Below are 19,262 nucleotides of genomic sequence, written 5' to 3' on the forward strand. Positions count from 1 at the left end.
GCTATCGCTATAAACTCATTACTGATAAACTCTTGCGAGCAAGTCCGTTTCCAGGTGCAGCTGAATTGACAACTCCGCTGTTAAGGCTTTCAAGTATTCTTTGTCTCCCCTTGTGTCGAATCAATAAATTGGGTTTTACTTCCCTCGAAGACTGTTGTGATCCCCTATACTTGTGGGACATCAATGTGCATTGAGGAAGATGTATGAATAAGGAGCTTGCCATCCCAAATGGTGATCGAGGATACATGAAGATATGTTGAAGAAGTTCTAACATGATTTATTATGGGGGAGAAATCTGCAAACTTTATCAAGCAAGCACAATCAAGAAAGGCGTTCCATCTTGAAGCAATCAATACATTCATCATCTAGTTCAAGTGGAATACGCAAGGTTAAGGTTTGTTCTTTATAGGGTTTCTTTCTTACCAGTCTCATGGTATTGTTAGGAGACCGATTTGTTGGTCGTACTATCAAGAGATCTCTCAAATGAGCAACTTGATCGTGTCGTTCATTGAGATCTCAAAACCTTGCATAACTTGCATCAACTTTCTTGGTTGTTCTCGTTTTTATCCATGTGATGTTTTGGATTTTTTTATTTTCATGACAAGATATAACTCATCGAAAAAAGATTTCACATGAAAACTTATTGCATTTTCCATGTTGGACGTACCTTTCATCATTTGGTTTTATCTTCCCTTAATGGACTATGATGGTTCCATGCATGATATTGTATAGCTTGTTACGAGCTTTGGAACGAGCCCAAGAACATCAAAATCGGAGTATGTATGCTTAAGTTATGGTCATTCTTCGGGTAAGGGGCGGAAAGTCTAGCTCTTAGAGGTGTGTTTTTACCCCCGAATGCCCCCCACCCCACCCCCGCGTGAAGCCTACAACATTCAGATTTTCGTGGGGACCGATAAAAGTCCCCCTTCTTCCCCATGGCTTGTAACTCTTCCCATTCTCGCTCCTACATATTGTTGACCTTAAAGAGCTTGCCCTATCTCTTGATTCGTCCCATAATTTTTGAATCTTTTTGAGGGAAAAGAGATAGGAGATCTAGATCTAGATCTACTAATACACCAATAAAAATCTTCTCTTAGTGAGGGAAGCATGCTCGATCTAGATCTTGGAGTATTTTGTGGATTTCATCCCTTGTTCTTCATTTCTTATTCCCCATAAGCTTTTTTAGCTCTGGTGGAATTTGGGAGTGAAAGATTAAGGTTTTTTCTTGACAACGTTTCTTTCTTATTGGTCCTGTTGTATACTTGGGAGACCGGTTTATAGGATTGTTGGTCGTACTATCATGGAGGTTGATGAATGAGTAACTTTTGATCGTATCATTTGCTGAGAGCTCAAACATTGCATACTTTGCATCATCTTTCTGGGTTGTTCTTGGTTCTATCCATGTGATGTTTTAGAGCTTGTGTTCATTAATTCTCATGACAAGATCTAGATCATCAAAAACGTATTTTACATGAAAACTTGTTGTGCTTTTATGTTGGAGGTTTTACCGTTAGTCTTTTATAGAGAGGTCAAACCTTTTATCATTTGGTTTTACAACAGTCAGTTTTTTGTGGGGACCTATAAAAGGACCCCCTTATTCCCCATTGTTGACCTTAAAGAGCTTGCCCTATCTCTTGATTCCTCTCATAATTTTTGAATCTTTTTTAGGGAAAAGAGAGATGAGAACTAGATCTACTACTCCATCAACAAAAATATTCTCTTTGTGAGGGGAACACACTAGATCAAGATATTGGAGTATTTTGTCTATTTGCTCCCTTTTTCTTCCTCCTTTATTCACCCATAATCTTTTGTAGCTTTGGTGGAATTTGAGAGTGAAGAATTTGAGCACTTGTGTTCTTGCCATTGCATAAGGTGCATCGGTTTGAGTTCTCTACGGAGATTCAATAAAGTGAGAGTTTGTGGGTGATTTCTCTCGGGTGCTTGTACCCGGAGCTTGTACCTCTTGGGTTCTTGGAACCCTAGACGGCTTGTTGTCCTTTGTGGTTGCGTCGCCTTCAGCCTTTTGCGGTGTTGTGGTCTTAGTGAAAATTATTTGGGAGCCTCCAATTGTTGTGGAGCTCACCCCAATCTTGTACGGTTTCGGTGACCACCCTCAAGGTTCCATAGTGGATCGAGGACTTCCCTTCTGGTGGGAAGAATCGAGGAGAATACGGTGAGGCCTTCGTGGCGTTTGGAGTGCTTTTGCGTTCACACTGCTCCAACGAAGAGTAGCACTCACAAGAGTGTGAACTTCGGGATACATCGTCCTCTCCGCGTCACCTCGGTTATTCCTATACCCGAGGTATTTACTTATGCACTTTACTTTGTGATAGCTTTCATGCTTGAAGTTCTATATCTTTCTATCACATTTTTGCTTGCCTTGCTTAGCATATGTTGTTAGTGCACATAGGTAAACTCTAGTTTGTATGTGTTATGCCTGCCAAGTTAAATGTTAGTTTATTCTGCACGTGTTTAAGCCCCACCGTAAAAAGTTTCAATCACCTATTCGCCCCCACTCTAGGCAGCATCCTTGGTCTTTCAACTATACATGAGTTATGTCATGTATGGTGTAGCGATTGTGGTAACTCCCACAGTATAAAAGGATGTGACAAATGAAAATTACCCATCGCAGAACAACTTTCAAGTACATGTGGAACATAAATTTAGGGCCCAAACACCATGCAACAAAACTTTAATTCTTAGGATGAGGTGGAACAAAAACATTACCGACAACATAACAAATTACGAGTACATGTGGAACTCCCGTGGAACTAAAATTTAGCGTCCGAGGATGAAAATACATCTATGAAAAGAACCAAACTATAAACTAGGTTGAACAAAAAAAATCACAACTATAAATGTGACAAGAATTGTAGTGCCCTGAAGGAATAAATCACATCTAGCCGTGGAACAAGAACTTTCAATTAATTGAAGTAAATCACAACTATATGCGCAATAAATCACAACAGTTAATTGAAAAAAAATTAAGCCTAGATGGACAAAAATAAAATTTAACTTAGATGAAACAAAAAAATGCAGCCTGTGATAGATACCAAACTGTAGACCTGGAAATAATAAAGTATGACTGGTAAGTAACCTCAGTCAACAAACACGTTAAACATGCATGAAAATCCTTAAGCTCTTGTTTACTTCTAAAGTATTTACGGAGATCGGAGAGGATTATCCCCAATCCCGAAATATCCTTAATAGTCCCTTTATTTCCTTGAATTTGGACGGGGTAATATTTAGATATGTCAGCAAATCTTCATCACACTGGTGTATTTTTTGGAAATAGTATTTGAGAGAGAAGTAAGGGCCTGATTTGTTGCCCGCGTTATTTTTTCGCATTTCGTCTCATCGCATGCAATTTTGCCCGGTAGCTACCGTATGAGTAGAAACATGACTTGAACTAGATTTGGTATTACGTTTGGCTGCTAGCAGTTTTATTTGGGCTTGGTTGGAGAAATGAAAGACAGTTCAATTGGTAGGCTGCACGTTGAGGAGGATTGTGGTTAATTAAATTAGTTTAATCATAATTATCTCTAATCTGCCTAACCATTCATGATTTAAGATAAAGTCTACATGAAAAAGATGCGTCTCAAAGTTGTGATTCTATTCTTGGTCAACCATTTCAAAATTTCTTCGGAAAATAGCTTCACCTCACCATTTCGCACTACTTTCGTGTTTAAAGTTTTCGGTTTCGATATTCGTGAAGGAGTAGATCTACAACTACGTATAGTGTACTAGGAAGTCGTAGATGTACTCGTATACGAATGTCGAAATGGAAAACTATGAACAGAAAATTCTGCACGACAGTGAGATGAAGCTACTCCTTAAAGAAATTTTGAAACACCCGAATGGTTGGGAAACTTTTGATCAAATTTGGCCAAAAAGCTTCAAAGGGAATACGAAATTGACATTCATATACTCCACGAAACCAAAAACCGTTCATGGGATTGATTCATAACATCAATATGCATCATTATCATTTTCGTGTTCATAATATTTCAAACCGATCCACCGTTTTATAGATCGGGGAGGATTAAAATAATGTAGATTAGTGATAAGGTTAAGTAGACGCACGAAGGGGTCTATGAAGAAAATCTTTTCATTGTGGGCTACTGAACTTCTGGCTTTTTGCCTAGTGAAAACGAAAGGGCTACTGAACTTCCAGCTTTTTGCCTAGTGAAAACGAAAAAATCCTAAAAGAAACAATGGTATATTGGTATGTAAGTGCATCTTCGACGCATTTTTAAAGTAGAATTGATATTTTGGAGATACTTTTTTGGTTATTGCATGAACCTCTTTCCCAATTGCTTCCACGGCTGCCTATGCGAAGTATCTCGAACGAGTGTTCGATCATGCCATGAAAACGTTGTCCTCATATTTCTAAGTAGAATCGATATTTTGAAATTAGTGCAACAAGTTCAAATAAATTAAACATACAAACTGCGAGAACATACAAATTTTTAAACTAGCTACTTCTTGTTTGAAGGTCCCGCCTCGTCATCCTCACGGATGCGCTTCCTGCTCGTCACCTCCTCCGAAGAAGTACTTGCGGTCGACTCCTCCGAAGAAGTACTTGCGGTCGACGCATCCGACGAGCTTGAGTTCCCCTCCGACGAGTGGTCATTGGGGCCTTCCTCGTCGTCAGTGAACGGATGACGAGCCTGCGCCCTGGTCCGGGCCCTTGCCTCCTTCCTTGCCACCGCCGCCTCCTCCGCATCCAGCCGTGTCATCTTGGTCCAGCGGTGACGCATAGTGTTCGGGTCATCCGCGGAGATGCAAATGCGACGAAATAATGCGGCACGTTTACGTCTCCGAGAACGCTGCGCGGTCGCGCCGAGCGTCCGCTCGCTTCTCCCACGGGCCCGCCTGGTAGCGACCCTAGCTTGAGCCGGCGCGAACTAAAGCACAACAACTGCCGGGGAGGGTAACCGCCGAAGTGGCAATCGCGCCGATCGACGCGCGAACCGCCCGAATGGAGCGCCGAATCACCGCGGAAGAACAACCGCATCCCTCTTTGTTATACACGCCGCCATGAATCCCCGCTCAATAAGACCCCTGCGCCTATCTAATTCATCTCCAACCGGCCTGTCATTCATCTTAATCTCCAACACCGGCGTGAAGCCATGAGCAACCTGTCGTTGCCATCGGACACCGACAGCGATGGGAAGCCATCGGGATGGCGGCATTGGTGAGATAGAGCTGCCACGCCGAGCAACTCTAGCTTGGAGGTGTGGCGGACCGCAGCCTCTCGCCGGCGGGAAGGTTTCAGTTCTTCGTTTAGTTTGTTCTCGGTGTCTTCTTCGGGATGGTGAGGCGGCGGCTACTTCCTGAAGTCAGAATAAGGTCCTTCCCGTCCTATCCTCGCTCTGGTGGTGCATCTAGCGTCGGCGGAGGGCGTGTGGAGTTGTGTGTTCGGCGGATCTCCCAAGATCCGGCTGTCTCTCGTGTTCGATTGTGTGGTTTCGGGTCAGTCTCTTCCGATCTACGATTGTCATCATTGGCGATGGTTGCTGCTCTGGTGCGCTGGTCCTTTGGGGCATTAGCACGACGACTTCCCGTCTGTCTACTACAACAAGCTCTACTACGACAAGCTTTGCCTGGCTCCGGTTTTGGAGGGGCGAGGACGGCGGCGCGCCTTCGGCTCGTGCTAGCATCTGTAGTCGTCGCTAGGTGGTCCAATGACCTTTTTGTAATTTTTATTACTTTTAGGCATCTTTGTACTACTGTTGATGATTATTAATAGATCGGTGGAATTTTCGCAAAAAAAAAAAAAAAATGCAGACGTATTTCCGGTTCGCGCGGACGCAAACGGTTGCGCACCGTCCGTTTTTGTTGTCCCGTTGGAATGCGCCACCGATTTTTTTCCCAACGTGCATGCCCAAAACCAGAATCGCGTCCGAGAAAGCTTGAGGCATTGTTTGAACTGGCCGCCAGATCAGCGTCGTCGCGGCCTTCAGAGCCGGGCCGGATAGGTTCCTCCAGCCGGGCCCGCGAGATCTCGCGCCGAATCCCCGATCGACTCGGAAGCATACTTATAATCTAAAAAAAAAGACTCGGAAGCGTACTCTGCACACTAGTAGTACCCCGCGCGGCGGCGCGATCACATCGTCGGCGGTGGCACGCGATGGCGCAGCGGCAGCACGAGGCGAAGGTGATTCCCGTGCGCGCGCTGGACGGCCGCACTACTACCGTCCGCATCGCCGCAGCCTGCTCCGTCGACGACCTCAAGGCCACGCTCCGCGCCTCGTCTTTCCCTCCCGGCGGCGCCGCCACGTTCCATCTCTACCTCAAGGGCGCCAAGCTCCTCCCGCACGCGAAGGTCGGAAACCTCCCCATCTACCCCGGCGACTTCATCTCCCTCGTCCCCTTCGCCGCCAAGGCCAAGCCCGCCGCTGCCGCTCCGTTCGGCCGCGCTACTACCTTGCCGTGGTCCACCGGCAAACGGAGGAAGCTTTCGAGTTCTTGGTATGGCACCGGCAATGGCGACCACGATCTGTACGCGCCCAGGAAGCCGCCGTCTTCCTCCTCCAGCCATTGCAATGGCACGGAGCCGCTGGACCCAGCGCAGATGGTGGAGCACCTCCGGCAAGGGCTCGGCAAGCACGGACAGATCGCGCACGTCGAGGTGATCCCAGGAAGGGAGGCCTCCTTCTCCGACGACGACCTCCACCTATCCGACGCCATGAAGACCACCCTCCGGAGCATCGGCGTGACGAGGCTGTACGCCCACCAGGCGCAGGCCGTGCGCGCCACCATCGCCGGCCGACACGTTGTCGTCTCGACGTCCACGTCCAGTGGCAAGTCCATCTGCTACAACGTCCCCGTGCTCGAGTCCGTCGTCTCCTCGCCGGCAGCCTGCGCGCTTTACGTGTTCCCGACCAAGGCACTCGCGCAGGACCAGCTCAAGGCTCTGCTGCAGATGAAGGCCGCGCTACTCCTCGCCGGAGCTGACGACTTTGCCGTAGACATCTACGACGGCGACACGCCGATGCAGGACCGCGCGAGGATCAGGGAGCGTGCCAGGGTGCTCATCACAAACCCAGACATGCTGCACGCATCCATCCTCCCCTGCCACGCCCAGTTCCGGCGGATCCTCTCCGGCCTCGCCCACGTCGTCGTCGACGAGGCGCACACCTACCGCGGCGCCTTCGGCTGCCACGCTGCGCTCGTGCTTCGCCGCCTCCGACGCCTGTGCGGCGACGTCTACGGCCGCCTCCCCGCTTTTGTGTTCTGTACCGCCACACTGGCGAACCCGCGCGAACACGTCGTGGAGCTCGCGGGGATCGGCGAGGTGGAGCTGGCGGACGAGGACGCCAGCCCGTGCGGTGCCAAGCACTTCGTCCTCTGGAACTCGTCTGGGAAGAAGACAACGAGCTCGCCGATGGCCGACGTGGCACGGCTGCTCGCCGAGATGGTGCAGCACGGGCTGCGCTGCATAGCCTTCTGCAAGACGAGGAAGGTGTGCGAGCAGGTGCTGGCCCACGCGCGCGAGGTGCTCGAGGAGACTACGACGGCGCCGGAGATGGTAGGCTCCATCTGCGTGTATCGTGGCGGGTACATGGCGAGCGAGCGGCGGCAGATCGAGGCGGACCTCTTTGGCGGGAGGCTCCGCGGCGTGGCGGCGACGAACGCGCTGGAGCTGGGCATCGACGTCGGCCACGTCGACGCCACACTCCACCTTGGATTCCCTGGCAGCATCGCCAGCCTATGGCAGCAAGCCGGGAGGTCCGGCAGGCGGTCGAAGGACTCCATCGCTGTCTACGTCGCCTTCGACGGCGCCCTGGACCAGTACTTCATGAACTACCCTGCCAAGCTCTTTGGCAAGCCCATCGAGCGCTGCCATGTCGATGCGCAGAACCGTAAAGTTCTCCGACAGCACCTCGCCTGCGCCGCCGCTGAGAACCCGCTCTGCCCGGAACGCGACCAGCTCTACTTCGGCGGCGAAGCCATGAACGATGCCATGTCGATATTGAAAGACAAGGGAGTTCTCACTCCCAAGAGCAATGCGGCCGACAACAACATATGGAAGTACAACGGTCCCGGCAGGCGGCCGTCACAGTCCGTCAGCATCCGCGCGATCGAGCACGACAAGTTCACGGTGAAGGACGCGACGAGCGGGAGAGTGATGGAGGAGATAGAGGAGAGCAAGGCCTTCTTCCAGGTGCACGAGGGCGCGGTGTACATGCACCAGGGCGTGAGCTACTTGGTCGAGCGGCTGGATCTCTCGTCCAAGACGGCCTACTGCCGGATGGCCGAGCTGAGCTACCACACCAAGACCGAAGACTACACCGACATCGCCGTCGCCCTCGGAGACGCTGCCGCTGCTGTTCATGCCGACGAGTGCACGGTGACGACCAGGTGGTCCGGCTATCGCCGGATATACAAGCCGATGAACCAAGTCTCCGACGTCATCCCCCTCCACCTGCCCTCCTACTCCTTCGACACGCAGGCCGTCTGGGCGACGGTTCCCGCGACGGTGAGGGCGACCGTGGAGCAGAGCAATCTGTGGTTCTGGGGCGGGGTGCACGCGGCCTCGCACGCCATCCTCAGCATACTGCCGCTGCACATGATGTGCAGCTCCTGCGATCTCGGGGCGGAGTGCGCGGATCCTCGCGAGACACACCCCGATGGCGACGACGAGCACGTGGTTCCCGACAGGGTCCTGCTCTACGACAAGCACCCCGGCGGCATCGGGCTGGCGGCGCAGGCGAGGCTGCTCTTCCCGGACCTCCTTGCCGCCGCTCTCGAACTCGTCTCGGCCTGCGGCTGCGGCAGCTTGGACGGGTGCCCCAACTGCGTGCAGTCCTTCGCTTGCCGCCAGAACAACAAGAATTTGGACAAGGAGGCTGCTGTGCTGGTGCTCAAGGGTCTAATTCAGGGATGTTATGCATGAAGCCCATCGATTGCTGATGTTCTGCTTCAGGCAGTTCCTATTAACTTTAATTTTTATTACTGTATAAGTTTTGTTAACAGTTGAAGAAAGAATAGATCAGTTGGATGAGAGGTTTAAGTCATCCCAATTCAGTGGCTCCTGAATGTCGTGGGGTTGCAAAAATAAACTACTGGTACAGCTTATGTTCTGCTTTAGCCAGTTCATTATACGGTCGGTGTGTTTGTATGTCCTAGAGTAACAGCTGCAGAATGTTTTGTGGGAAAATAACATTATTTCATTGAAATTCAGTGCAGAAAAAAAATCTGTTAGATAAGAGATCGAGGTTATCCCAAGAACAGATCAGTCGAGGTTGGCTGCGAAAATCTACACTGCGTATGTCTTTAACAGAGCTCCTCCTGTTTCCGTAAAAAAAATGTCTTTAACAGAGAGAAAAGCGAAGAAGATGCAGCTGTGGGACTAGAACAAGACTGAAACCTAGACGAATGCATTCCTGCAATTCAAATGACTGTGCCAATCCGACATGTTTCCTTCAATTTTCATATTTCTAGAGGAGCTAAAAAAAACTCAAAAGCCAAAATTTTAACGAATTCGGGCAAATCTTAGAAGAGTCCCACCTATATCTCTTGTGGTTGGAAGCATTTATCAGAGGAGTTCAAAACAAGCTGCTTCATTTTTATTATTTAGAACTTCAGGTGCGAAGAAATGTTAGAGGATTTCAAGTTTCTAAAATCCAAAATACTCGTACAAGTGTTAACACGATTTGGAGTAGTTTGCTCCTCTTCTCCTCTTCTCATCTCAAGGAAAAAGACAAACACACCATTTCTACTAAGTCTCGGTGAAACTGGGAATTTGCCCTCTTGACAAAATATAGGAAATCCAATCCAGGCTACCTGGGATGCCATTCTGCATCGCAGATTTACTTTTCCGAGCCTGGGTCGCACAGGCACGTCACACATACAGCAACAAGTGAACAACAACACACATCGAGATGAGACGAGGTCACCAGCCAAGCGCCGGCAACGGCTGGGCTCGAGGACGACCTGGCGCGACCATGTTCCCGGCGGGGTCGTAGTTGATGACACCGGAGAAGTCCGGGAGCTGGCACTTGCCCCCCATGAGGATCCCTTTCTGCCACACGCACGGAGGCGGCGACGCGTCGCCGCTGAAGCCGACGCCGGGCTGCACCTGGTGGATGCTGACGATTACCGGGTCCGTCCTACGGCGACTCACGCTCGCCAGAGCGCGCCGCAGCCGCTCCTTCGCCGCCTCCCCTGCGCCGGAGTGTGACGCGCACATCGCTAGCGCCAGCGCGCACACGGCCAGGAACGCGGCCACCGCTGGCACCGCGGCCGCGATCGCGCCGCCGTGGTCATGCAGGGAGGCGAGGTGGCGCGAGGCGGCTGGCATGGCGGCGGCGATCACGCGGTGCAGGCCGAGGTGGCGCGGCATTGCGTGCTCCGCTCGGTAGTGTTGCTTGCCTGGGGTGGTGAGGGTCAAGAACTGCCTGCCTGAGCTGGTGACTTCTTCTTGGAGCCTGCAAGTTCGGTTCTCGTATATATAGGTGAGCTGAAGCAGGTTGTTTTCCCGAGTTTTATTGATGGAGTCGTTTACGTGATTATATCCAACGGCTGCATTAGAATGGAGTTGGTGGTGCGGTTTGCAGAGTGGTTTGCTAGCTCTGCAAGTCACAACTATACTAACTGAACCATCTCAGCTCCAAGCCTTGCAGATTCAGTGGACTGCCAAGGTTGGCAACTTCTTTTTGGCCGTAGCATGTAATATTGTAATGTAAAATGAAAAGCTGGAATCTTTTTATATGCAGGTGGAAGTGTGCTTTGTTGAAGTAACTGACATTCTTTTTGTGTTCTATTTCTTTTCAGAAAGCCATTTTTATTAAGACAGACAAAAGTTCAAAAAAATAGAACAATCCAGGTGACATGCCTGTTTATCGGCCTTATTAATTTAAGGCAGGGCTACAGCCTCCTGTTTAAAAACATGCCAGTTTATTCTTAATAGATAGGCAGAGCTCCTCTTTGTTGAATTAACTCACATTATTAGTGTTTCTATTTCTTTTTAGAAAGTCATTTTTATTAAGACACTCAAAAGTTCATTTTTTTACTGTAGAACAATCCAGGCGACATGCATGTTTATTCTTAATAGATAGGCGGAGCTCCTGCCCAATCATGATAACAGCCTACATAATTTTTATTCCATCACCAATCAACAGGTTCTATAACTTGAGGTTGTATTGCGGTGCTCCGAGGTAACAATTGACGGTACCAGCTAATACAAGGTATAAATGATAAACCAATGCGGGCACAAACGAAAATTCTAAGCTAAGTAGTATAATAATCTTACATTTTTATAACTCCCAGTATATCTTACGGTTTCTGCGACTCAACCTTATGCTCAGGCAGAACTTTCTCCTTAAGGATCCTGAGGGCTTCACCAATCCCATCCTGGGACATATCAATCAATGAGAAAAAACTGTTAAAACTTTGAGGCTTTCTAAATGAAAAATAAATGGTCAGTACTACGGAAACAACAACTGTAGAGTGCCACTGAGCAAACACACCTCAGAAGCAAGTCGGTTAGCAATTCTGGTTGCCTGAGCCTTAATCTCAGGTGATAATGCTGATCTGATAGCTCCAAGAAGCATGTCTGTGGCCTTGTTAATGCTCGCAGCGTCATCTGTATCTGGGATTAGATGTTGCCTCTTTAGGGGCTCAGGCGCCACCCCTAACCAGTGCAGCCTCTCTGCCCAGTAAAACTGGTCCAGTAGGAAAGGACATGGTACCTGCAAGATAACCCTATTTTACAACAATCAAAAAATAAGAATTCTAAAAGACAAACACATTGTTTGAACAAACATAAACCTTCAGCCTTACGGAAATATTGCATGCATGTTATTTCTTGCTGGAAATAAGAGATGGGTGTTATATGCAATGAAACCTTCAGCTTTTTTTTCGCAAATATCATATACATGATGCTTCTTGCTGACACGGGATGGATGTTACTTCAATTCAGGGTTACAAAAGGAATAGATGCAAACAAAAAAAATGTCAGTTTTTTTAGAGTTTACAAGTACACAAATTCATTTGCTCAAAAAGAAGGTATTGAAATTCCTTAGCTTCATATGTGCTACGGGTGAATTATCCTTTTGGCTCGAGGGTGAAATTGTATTGGTATCTTGGCAAACTGTCACACAAACCAAGTGCTACTACGATGAGCTAAGAAAGGTCAATCAAATTGTTGTCCCTTTTTTTTATAAGAAGAGAAGAATAGCTCCGGCCTTCTGGTTAACAAATGGTTGTTCTAAATTAATAGTGTAAGTCATGACTCTCAACTGGAACAATGGCATCATCTCTATTGAGTATGCACGAATCCAGCTAGCGTATGAACAGAATCAATACTGATATGGAAGATACTTACAGCATATTAACATTCACAACATGACATTGCCAGATCAACAGAACAACACAAATACTTTCTTATCTAAGTATAGCAGCTCTTGTAATTACCTGGGGGATTCCAGCAAGTAGTGCAGCAGCTGTAGATCCGCTGTGAGGCAGAAAACAAGTTAAGTTCTATTGCGGAAGCAGCAGTAAAATGGAACTTTACCATTCACAACCTGGTCACTTAAAAATTAAGAACTTATTACCTGCCAGCATGGTGAATAGCAGCTGCACATTTGGGGAAAAGCCAGCTATATGGTATTGATCTGAAAAAGTCCTGATATGCTCATACAATGGACTAAAATATCTAACTATTCCTGAGCAGGATGAACGGGCGCCATCACGGAGTACTCACCCAGAGAAGCAGAACAGTCGACTGCTGAAAAGGAGAGTGCTGTCACCACTAAGGGCAGGTGAGTGATGTGCGTCTAACTCACTTGATTGTGCTACTAAAGAATCAGCAGATCTGATTGCTGAATCCAATGGCTGGTAACCAGCTGTGAAAAGGATAAATCTGTAACCTGTTGCCTCTATGACAGCTTTAATCACCATTAGAAATGCTTTAGGATTTCTAAGAAAACCCATGCTGCAGCAGATTGATATCATTAATGAGTATACTGAGAAATCATTTACACATGAGAGAAATCATTTAAATTAAGTACAACAACATTATTATATGAAAATATAAGCATATCAAAGAGAAATGGCCTTGCACAAAATAGAAAAGAGTCTTTAGGATAAGAAACTCACCTACCAATGGAACTTAATCCTATGAATATAGGTGAATACGAATATGAATTTCCCGTGAGGAAGTGTTCTAGGCCAGCATGATTTGCACACAGAATATCCTCACACGGAGAAGTGACATTTCCACACAATAAATCACTGCATTTATCACAAGAAAACTGCCAAGCCATAGGAAGAAACCAAAAGCCACAAACATGAGCACTGGAGGGCCAATATCCTGCCATTGTACAGAAACTAGTATAAGAATGTGCATCCTATGAATTGTAGAGCATAAATATCTGAAAGGATTTTAGACGGATCCAGGTCTCAACAGAATTTACCTGGGCGCTCCACAATTTCCTTGCTGAAACCATACCTGCTCAAGAAGCAACCAAATTGTTAGAAATTCATTTATTCAAGTATAAATACAATTAAAATAATTTTTGATACTTCCATTTTCAGATCACTAATTTAAACTAGTTCAACTAATGATTACCATCACTTCTCCCCGAAGTTTACAAGTAACCCGTTGAATACATAATGTTTTTCGTTTTAATAAGACCATCATTCCACCTTATTGAAAGCCAAAGTTCCAGAACACATAATCTCTACTAATATAATGTAGCAGTTTTGAATTTGAAGTCACCACCTCTTCCCAGTTTCCACCATAACACCTCTGAAGTTATTGTAGCCATTGATTTATTATGCAAAACTACTATCTGTTGTTCATCAGGTGTTGCCAGAAATGATCCAACGGCTGCCCTATGTTGGATTCGTCTCTTCCTGCACGCGCCCAATCAGTCTGTCATGCGAACCTCCTGGAAGCTGGCCGAGTTCTCTAGAGAACTACGATCGCTGCACACTTGCAACCTGCGGGCCATGTGAGTTCTTTTTTTCCTTGAGCGGAACTATGATTCGACGTGCACATGGAACCTGCACCGTTCGTGGACAGCAACGCATCTTGTTGCTGAACGATCAGCTCAGCACGTGAACATGAGATACCCGGCGAGGTGGTCTATTTGCTCAGGGTCACTTGCGAACAGTTCACACCTCTCAGACATAAAAAGTTACTGGAAATTATGCTCGCTGAACGTGCCCGCATTAGTGTTCTTGCGAGAGACGCGAAATCAAAGTTTCTAGGGTGTATTCAGTTTGGGCCCCGACAATTTTTTTTCCTTTTTTTCAGAAAAAGCCTGGCCATAAAGATTTAAATAGGCTGTCCAGATTGCGTCGCGCCGGGGGTTAGAATTGGAACGCTCTCTGATTAAGGTTTCTTGAGACAATAAAATCCATATTTTTGTGGACCAGAACTTACAGACTAATAGGTGGTCAACCAATAAGAAATATACAATAAAAAAGAACTTAATAAACTAATTAGCTTCATTGATATGGTTACATTCAAAATGTCAGGTAAGTCTTAATCTTTGGATTTTATATCGCGCGCCTGTAAGATTTTAGCCTCATTGCGCGACACGATCTCATCCCACGATTTCGGAAACGACGGTTGGATGAAAACTTCTGTGGTGAGTTGTGCACAGGCTTCCAAAAGAAAAGGATAATTTACCGGGCCAATAACTAGGTTTTATCCTCGCAACTTCCATGGGGAGTTGTGCACAGGCTTCCACCCGGACGTGTGCGCCAAATTAGGGTCCTTAATCTTTCTACTTATCTGAATTATTTGGCAGACAGTTATATCTTATCAAGAACTCGCTTGAAGTAAGAAATAAAATTCAATAAAAACAATTAGTACACACAAAACAGAATTTCTTTTCAAGATCTAATCATAAACATACCTTGAGCTGTCCATAAAAATAATAGTGTCACTTTGTAAAAGATTACACTTAGAAGTCGTTTGGAAGCCAGGTTTTCATTTCATTTGTAGCATTTTGAAATGAATACATGTATTCATTTCATTTACATTGTAATTCCAGAAATGGACACTTGTTTGGTTGCCACAGGAATTGTAAATGACAGTAGAATTTAATATTGAATTTGTTTGGTTACCACAGGAATTGTGAATGACAGGTTTCAGCTCGGAATTGTGATTACACATGGCATCATTTTGCTGGATTTTCTAAACGAAATGATGGCCCAATTCTGTGGCAACCAAACAGCCCACCTATGGAATTTTAAAATGAATTCCAGGATTCCATGCTCAAATGATGGATACCAAACGACCTCTTATATTTCAAATCTAAGGTTCACAGTTTGTTATTTTTAGAGCACCATATGTCCTTACTCACTACTTTTTAAAATTGTACTCTTCTACTTATATACCGCAACGTGTGAAGCACGTGCTACTTACTAGTAATGACTAATGCCTAGCAAGCTAGGAGGAACTAAGCATCAATTTTAATTAAGGCAGAGTTGAGGTTTCAACCCCACCATCAGTTGAAGGTGTCATACGAAGGTGTCATCTCCTTATCAGTTGAAGGGTCTAATATTAATCAAAGGGTAATATATTACAGATCTTACAGCAACAATGGCGACTCTGCACGCAAATGCCACAACGGAAGATCTGTTACTGGATCCTGCAGTTACAAGGAAAGCTGACCTCAGTAATGTCATGCAGTAGCTGAACAGGTTTGCATAGATACAGATATACAAAGCAACATCACTGAATAAATTCACTCACTGTATAAGGGATAGGACTAAGATTTAGACAATCATTTCTCCACAGTCCCCAAGTTTCCATGAAGAGAGCCCACATCCAATGGGAAATGTCAGTCCAGCAGACCTGCCATTGTTTTACATCATCAAAATAACGATTACCAACGCGAAGCAGGTGATACATCAAGGGGTCAGCAAAGCAAAGACAGAATCACTCATGTATATCAAAGCAATAGCACTTGAGAATCCACAATGTCTGCTGGAGAAGCAATATGATAAAGCATAAATGCCATGGGTCCATAATGATTGGACACCTCATGGCTAGTATAATAGAAAGAACCTAATCAACATACTGATTAACTACATGAACTACTGACAGGTGTTTGCTCTACTATTTATTCTTCCAAAACAACAGGTAGTGCAGACATACGGCGCTGAATTACAGGCTTTGGCCAATGATAAAAGTATTCATCGAATTATCTTCCTTGGTGGAGAAGATAATTTTCCCAATTAGAGCTTAAATTCCAGGGAAGCTCCTGGCCAGGCAGGACAGCCATAGCACCCCAAACGGGCTCATAGAGTTGCAAAATTAAATTATTTGTGAACCAGGATACTGACCAAATTCAAGCCAAAGAAATAATAATTAAAGAAGAACAACATGCTAATATAGCATCATAACTACAAGAACGAATTTGTACCGTGTTTCTGGGAGCTTCTTGAAAGTACTTGTACAGAAGAGGAATACTTTGTTTAAATTGGCTTTCAAATGATGTAGGAGCACTGCACAAACAAATGCAAAAAGGTAAATAAACCAGAGTTGGGAAGAAGATGCCAAAATGAGTGTGCAATCCCCTCATGAAATCATTATAAGATAACATCTTGTATGTGGAATTGAAGGAAATATAGTCCAAATTACCTATAAGGAACAAAATAGGGAGCAGCAATGATGCACTTAACTTGAAACAATTCTGCAAGATGCCAACCTTCCTAAATCATGAGATAAATTCAAATTATGACCGCACGATGCATTTTATGGCTGGATTAATTCCTACACAGAAGTGACTAACTGATATTGTCCTGGATCTGTTCTAGTGACTGCTGCCCTGCTGGAACTATAATTTCCTATAGGCCCGATATGAACTATGCAGCAGGGTTTCCATACTATTCCAGTGCAGACCAGAGCATTAAGCTGCACAAGTTATAACCGTAATTTGGAACATAAAACCTGCTACTTACATAAATTTAAAAAATATGATGCTTATGTTGTTAGCGAGGTACTCACCAGGGCGAAGAAATTGATCATGATAAAGTCACTATGAATGCTCGGATCATTTCCAAACACTTCTTCCACAGAAGCTAAGCACTCTTCCCTGTGCTCCATCTGAATGGTCTCTTTCCGCCGTGAAAATGACTCATGCTCAGCAGTTGATCCAACAGAATTATCTAAGAAAGAAAGCTGAATCAAAAATCACACTGCAAAAACAAATATGATTCCAAAACTGTATTTAATACATGATTAGTTAAGCTGATAGCAACTTACATGAGATATTCTCAAGTTGTTCGGCGGCAAGCACAGGTGGGCTCGACACATGCATGCACCTAACGTTACTGGCTGCTAGATGTGCTAACAAACTCTGTGTCAAATAAACTATATGAGGCCACCCGTGGACAAGATTTAGCATGGTTCAACTGTTCTAATTTCACAAAGATTCAGACCTGGTGTGCTGAATGAGTGATGAACACCACAGTATACTGTTGTTGGTCATTAGCGAACGCCGCAGCAAGCGCCTAGGAACAAGAAATGGACACGTCAAATTCATAGTGATCCAAGATGGGTAAAAAATTGCCACCTAGAGCTTATCTTTATAAGTATATATTACTCCACATCTAGCATTTCCAAAGCTATATCGGTTTTCCATCCAAATACAAAGATTAATATCAATTTGATGGCTTATTCTGGAGCCATCAACAGCTCAGTGATAGGTGGAACTACTGAAAGCAACAATCATTTGCTAGATGCTCAAGAAATCAGGTGGAATTTCATCATTCCCCTCTTTCACCTATGCCAGCGGCAAGAGGGTTATGTTATACGCCTGAGTAGCACACGCGCCACAGCACACACAGAGAGAGGAGGGACGTACTGCTATGGGGAAGACGTCGCCGTAGGTGCCGAAGGCCATGAAGACGGCGCAAGGCCGGCGGCCATCCTCGCCGCAGCCGTCCATCGTCCTCGCCGAAGTTTCGAGGGCTTTCTGCGTGCGTCCTCGTCGGGCTGTCAAGACTCGTCGGCCGGTCGGCCGAAAGATGTGACGGGCCTGTTTATTTGGGCCTCTCGAGCCCAAACACGTAATTTGTCAACGTCTCTAAAAAAAACTACCCCCCGAAACTTTTTATGGATCCGAGGTAATAGTACTACTCCCTCCGACCCGAATTAGTGGACGTGATGTCCTTTTTATAAAACACACCTTCCAATTTTCCCGACAAATAATCGAGGTCGTCTCTATCCTAACACTCGTCTAGTCGCCCCCCTTTCCCCGCTACTCCACCGCCGGCGGCCACGTCTTGCCCGCGCCGCCTGCTCCGCCCCTCCCTCGCCGGTCGCCTTCCTTCCTCATCGTCTCCCCGCCTTCCTTCCTCTGCCTTCGACCAACCAGAACCCAACGAGGAGGGAGCAAAGATGAAAGTGATCCCTTTTGCCCCCAAGCGTCTAATTTTGCCGGCTCCGGCGGCAGTGCTCATAGTCGGCGGGGTGAAGCCAGCGGATTCCTCGCGTCCTCTTGCGCCGCCACACGCACCGCCTGTCGGAGCTCCCCTACAACCTTCTCCACCTGGCGTGGGCGCGCGGCTGCGCGTGCGCGCGTGGCGAGGCGGTGGCCGCAGCCTTGGTGCGCGGAGGCACGGCCGTTCGGATTTCAGTAGCATATTTACCTTGGTTGTTGCAGAGGCTGGAGGGGAGTGGATTGGGGTGGCGGGTCAACAGGTGCACGAGGGCCTGAGCTGATCGATGTGTGCCTGCCCTGGAGGAGTGGATCCGGGCAGCGGGGATGGGCCGGGAGGACCGAAGGCGGCGTCGACCGGGAGGCTTGGTCGGGCGGCTACCGGAGAAGGGGGAGGTGGTGCCGCAGCCTGTGCGGGAGGCACCTCGGCGGCCGCAGCCCGGGAGGTGCCGCTGCAGCTTGGTGCGGGGGCTCGCCTCGCCCCTGCAGTCACCGGCCAAAGTGAGTTGCCATTAGCTTGTTTAACTGCGAAAATTACTGAGCCTTTGCTTTGTTTGATAAGAAGTAATGTGGCTCTAAATTTAGCTGCAAGAATGTGTGTCATACTCCATAACTGAATTTTCATGTGGATCAGAGTGAGCTTTCCTTCCTCCAGTTCATCCCAGGCTTTAAATTTAGTTGCAACAATGTGTTTCATAGCTGCAAGAATGTGTTAAGTGCTTGTGTTGGGAAATTCAGCAGTTGATGTTGACCGTTGCTTGCGTCGTTAATCTGTTTGAATGACATGGTTGCTTTCTGGTTTGGTTGGAAAACTGACCAGAGTGTATTGATCGTTGCTTGCGTTTGGTTTGG

General features: G+C 46.6%; 2 protein-coding genes across 5 annotated transcripts; one reads left to right on the forward strand and one right to left on the reverse strand.

Annotated features, from left to right (window-relative positions):
* The first annotated feature begins 6,133 nt into the window (after window positions 1–6,133).
* LOC124689940 (uncharacterized ATP-dependent helicase YprA-like) lies at window positions 6,134–9,044 on the forward strand. Its single transcript, XM_047223391.1, has 3 exons — window positions 6,134–6,742; window positions 6,893–8,891; window positions 8,983–9,044. The coding sequence occupies exons 1-3, from the start codon at window positions 6,134–6,136 to the stop codon at window positions 9,042–9,044; spliced, it is 2,670 nt and encodes an 889-aa protein (XP_047079347.1).
* A 1,315-nt stretch (window positions 9,045–10,359) lies between these two features.
* LOC124686857 (sterol 3-beta-glucosyltransferase UGT80B1-like) lies at window positions 10,360–17,918 on the reverse strand. Of its 4 annotated transcripts, XM_047220744.1 has the most exons (16): window positions 17,835–17,918; window positions 17,410–17,481; window positions 17,234–17,327; window positions 16,976–17,136; window positions 16,610–16,680; window positions 16,392–16,473; window positions 15,719–15,820; window positions 15,559–15,614; window positions 13,425–13,459; window positions 13,108–13,321; window positions 12,713–12,943; window positions 12,564–12,623; window positions 12,424–12,463; window positions 11,478–11,699; window positions 11,261–11,361; window positions 10,360–10,436 (listed from the first exon to the last, which is right to left on the reverse strand). In XM_047220744.1, the coding sequence occupies exons 1-15, from the start codon at window positions 17,916–17,918 to the stop codon at window positions 11,284–11,286; spliced, it is 1,602 nt and encodes a 533-aa protein (XP_047076700.1). In that variant the 3' UTR covers window positions 10,360–10,436; window positions 11,261–11,283. The 4 variants fall into 4 exon arrangements, with proteins under 4 accessions (XP_047076700.1, XP_047076699.1, XP_047076701.1 ...); XM_047220743.1 differs by having other exon boundaries at window positions 10,383–11,361; XM_047220745.1 differs by having other exon boundaries at window positions 10,383–11,361; window positions 17,234–17,308; window positions 17,835–17,873.
* Between the last annotated feature and the right edge of the window lie 1,344 nt (window positions 17,919–19,262).

The sequence above is a fragment of the Lolium rigidum genome, chromosome 2 (assembly GCF_022539505.1).
Source record: "Lolium rigidum isolate FL_2022 chromosome 2, APGP_CSIRO_Lrig_0.1, whole genome shotgun sequence".
NCBI lineage: Eukaryota > Viridiplantae > Streptophyta > Magnoliopsida > Poales > Poaceae > Lolium > Lolium rigidum.